This window comes from Vigna radiata, unplaced genomic scaffold (genome assembly GCF_000741045.1).
Source record: "Vigna radiata var. radiata cultivar VC1973A unplaced genomic scaffold, Vradiata_ver6 scaffold_160, whole genome shotgun sequence".
NCBI classification, from domain to species: Eukaryota; Viridiplantae; Streptophyta; class Magnoliopsida; order Fabales; family Fabaceae; genus Vigna; species Vigna radiata.
This window is the reverse complement of record NW_014542361.1, coordinates 366,784-370,997: the sequence shown is the minus strand read 5'-3', so window position 1 is coordinate 370,997 and position 4,214 is coordinate 366,784. Positions and strand designations below refer to the sequence as shown.

Here is a 4,214-nt window from a genome sequence, read left to right as displayed (position 1 = left end):
TTAAGTTATTTTTATTTCATTCCTAAAATTTTAAAAAAATCTTATCTCTCTTATTCTTACTGTACTGTCTCTTTCAAATTATATATAAGTATTTCATATTACTATGATTATACATAGAAAGAATGTAATAATAATTTTCTAAATTATAATTTTTTTATTTAAAATATTTTTAATAAATATTTTATTTTATTTGTTTTATGTTAATAAAATAAGATGTTATGATATATTTAATATAAAATTTACTTTTTATATAAAAAATTATTTGCATTAATATAATTTCATAAAAGTATATTGTATTTATATGATACGAAACTTTTACTCTTAAACTGTTTTATTTAGAACAATAGTTTAAAATTGAATGATTCAAGTTTATTCAACTCAATCCAGATCGTATTGGATTTCATTCTCTCACTAAATTACATTTCATTATTATATCATAAATAATTATATTTATATATATGTAAACTTTGTCTGAAAATTTTCAATGTTTTGTTCTTGCATTAGAAGAGGTTAGGGTTCAATTTCGCGAGTCCTAAAACTTTCCCTCCCCGGATGGGCAACTAATCAATTTACTGCAAAACTGGAAGCATTTGATTTCATACTTGCAACCGTGATGAGACCTCTTAGCCAAACGAAGCAGTTGTTGGCGGTTACGGTTCAGAGGCAGCAGTTGTGGCACGAGTCTCGAGATGTGAAGGTCTCAGTGTGGTGGGATTTCGAGAACTGCCAGGTGCCGGCGGGGATTGACGTTTCGAATGTGGCGCCGGCGATCACGAAGGCTGTGAGAGCGAGTGGTATTAAGGGCCCTCTCCGAATCAACGCTTTCGGTGATATTCTGCTGCTGTCAAAATCCAACCGGCAAGCACTTTCTCACACCGGCATTCATTTTATCCACGTTCGAGGTTTCTCTTCAATCTTATTCTTTTACTCCTCTCCTCAAAATGTGTTTGCTTCAAAACTCATCTCAGGATAGTATCATGTCGATTCACAGCTGACACTCACATTGCTTTACGCTTAAACCTTTAAAACTACTGAGTAATGTAGTTTTTTTTTTTTATTTCTCTGAAGAAGCTAACAGAAATGTGAGTGTCAGCTGTGAGTTTTTTTTTTGATTCATGTATAAGTTGATTTTATATTGTTGATAAATTAATTTTATTTTTCCTTCTTATTTATGCTAATTATTTATAGAGAAGATGTAGCTATTAATGATGTGACTGTCATGTGATAATGAGATTAAATATTTGGTCGTTGTGGTGATACTTTATTAGGAATTGGTTCTTTTATGAAGAAAACGAATTCTAGTTTTAGCCATGTGGATTGAAAATGAGGGAATAGAAGAAAAGAAAGAAAGAAAGAGAAATAGAGTGGAAGGTTGAATTGTTTTTATTTGCTGGAATAGAGTGGAAATATGTGAGAAATGAATGGGAAGGAAGTTTTTAATTTGATGAGTTTTCCGGCTTGCGATCCATATGGCTTCGGTAGTTTCTTGTTTTATTCATCTACACTTTTATCTTTTCAAATTATAATATCTGTAAGTATTTTTGTTGCAGGTGGAAGAAAGAACAGTGCCGATAGATTTATTCTCATGAATCTTAGGGACTGGATTTCTCAAAATCCTCCTCCTGCCCATCTCTTTTTGATATCTGCTGATGGAGACTTTGCTGGAATGTTACACAGGTTAAGAATGCATAATTACAATATATTACTTGCTAGCACAAGGAATGCTCCTGAGGTCCTCTGCAGTGCAGCAACAATAATATGGCAATGGTCTTCGTTAGTAAAGGGGGAACATTTTTCTGGAAAACATTTAAGCCATCCTCCTTATGGTTTGTTTGGTTCTTGGTATGGAAATTACAATGTGATTCCTGACAAACCATTCTCAGATGTTGAGAAGTCTGCATCTTCACAAAAAATAGACATATACAAACCTTCCTTAGATTTGCAAACTGTTCCAAAAGAAGTTATAACGCATGTTTGCCATATATTTAGATCAAATCCAAACGGAATCTTAATTGGAGATCTTCATAGACGGTTGAAGGAACGCAAAGTGGATTTTGGTAAAAAGTTTTATGGATATGGATCATTTACTCGCTTTCTAATATCAACAATGCATGTAAAGCTTGAGCCTTTAGGCTTTGGTAAATTTCGTGTATGTCTGATCCCCTCAAAATCCCCCAAACCTTTTGAGGGCAAAGATGTGGAATCGGTATCATCTTGTATAAAGATGGATGAGAAGGGATCTGTATCAACTCCAAAGCTAAATGGTGAGGATAGAAACAAGGTTAGAGAAGCAAATTGGAGACCCTTAACTGCCTCATCCCTTGAAAGGAGTATGGGTGATGATTCAAAATCATCATCACTTTTATCGGTTGAAAGCCCAGATACGTTACAGAAATTTTCAGTGCGTAATGGGAATGTTGTTGATATGACTACTGAACAACTGTCAGAGATTCAACCACAACACAGGGACAATCAACTTTCCAAAACTAAGCCGGATTCCTTAAAATTGAGTTCAAGTTCTAAAACATTATCTGGTTGTGACACTGTTGGCTCTGAGGATGCAATTTTTAGAATTCAAGAAAAATACACGACTTCAAGGAATCACTCTGCTGGAAATAATCAGACAGCAAAATATGAGATTGTTTCTGCAATCTATGAATCTGCTAATGTTAGAGCAATGAACAAATACGAGAATTCAACTAGAAAAGAGGGTGGTGAAGTTTGTCACAGCCCATATTCTACAGAAGTTGATCACTCTCTGCTTGACAAAATAACTAGTGGAAGTGATAAAACTAATAGCAATGCTCCAACATTCTTTGTCTGGATTAGAAACTGGTGGAAATTTTGGAAAGGGAATGCAGAATCGAGTGTTTCAGCTGATTCTAACCCATCTGAACTCGTAGAGCAAACTGTTCAGGTTGTGAGTGATTTTAAAGAACCCAAGTTATCAGAGCTGGACCAACCTGAGTTGTTTTCTAGCGGTTCCTTTTGGGATGACATAGAAACTTTTGTTTTCACGCTCAAAGGATCATTTATTGTTTCCCAGTCGAAAAACAGGTTACGCAATAATCTTGTACAAATCTTTTAAAAAAATTCCCTTTTGTTATGGGTATAACTGCAAAAGAAACGAAAACAGCGCAACAAATTAATTGTAAGACAAGTTCTGCTGAAAGTTGTGTGACCATTTTGATATTTTATTATATGATATCATTATGTAGGTACAACTTTAAAGAGTTACTAACATGCTCATTTGTTTGTATCAGGGAGGATATGGCGTATAAATTGCTAAAGGATGGACCCCCAGTTTTAAGATCTCTCACTGAAGAAGATACTCTTCAATTGGTGGAGTTGTTAATATCAGAGAAAAAGTGGTTGGAGGAAATCCCTTCTCAAATATTTCCTTTCAGAGTAATTAAACTAGTTCAAGAGAACTCATTGACGGGCCAATCTCAAGGTGCAAATGGTTTGAGATCCCTCTTTCTGAGCAGATCGTCACAATCCAAGTTGCAAAAATCATCTGAACATAAGAGTATTCCTAAATTCGGAGTTTCTGCAACTGAGACAAAATATAAGGAGATGTCTATAAAGGATATATTATAAGATTGTTAGTAATTTGTGAGTAAGATATTGAGGGAAAACCCAGATGGATATAGTATCAGTTCTTTCCCAAGACTGTCTGTTGATAGGTACGGCTACCATCGTGATTTACAGAAGCTACACATTGGCATAATGCCAGAAGTTAAAGTAGAGTCCACTTAGAGTTAGTGCCTCTGAAGGGAAAACTTTTAATTTCAAAAACTCAGGTAACGACTTCCTGTCATGCCCGTGCAGTTTCAAACTCAGTGAATTATGTGATTCTGCTCCAAAGATGATAGCATCAACTCTCAATTGGAATAATTAGGTCTTTTTTCTATCAATCAGTCCAACCAGATAAATCTGGAGTCAGAATTATGTCTGAAAGCCAAGGTCTTCTAAGTCTTGATTATGAACCTGTAGAAGCTTAACGAAAGAGAAAAAAGTTTCTCAAAAGATTTTAGGTTACAGATAAATACAATTCAAAACAGATAATATGAATTATTCTAACATTTTCCCTTAAAGTTAGAGCATCTAAATGCAATGTTCCAAGCTTGAAACATACGAACTGAATTTGATCTCTTCTCAGGGATTTTGTCACAATATATTCAAATTGATTATTGGAGTCAACAAATTCAGTG

General features: G+C 34.5%; 1 protein-coding gene across 2 annotated transcripts; it reads left to right on the top strand.

Moving 5' to 3' along the window:
- The first annotated feature begins 480 nt into the window (after nt 1-480).
- LOC106779710 (meiosis regulator and mRNA stability factor 1-like) lies at nt 481-3,650 on the top strand. 2 transcript variants are annotated; one of them, XR_002666452.1, is made up of 3 exons: nt 481-902; nt 1,551-3,151; nt 3,264-3,391. XR_002666452.1 is itself a non-coding variant. In XM_014667886.2 (3 exons), exons 1-3 carry the CDS (start codon nt 614-616, stop codon nt 3,598-3,600), a joined length of 2,133 nt encoding a protein of 710 aa, XP_014523372.2. In that variant the 5' UTR covers nt 481-613; the 3' UTR covers nt 3,601-3,650. The 2 variants fall into 2 exon arrangements, 1 of the variants encoding a protein (XP_014523372.2); XM_014667886.2 differs by having other exon boundaries at nt 1,551-3,057; nt 3,264-3,650.
- Nucleotides 3,651-4,214: the final 564 nt, after the last annotated feature.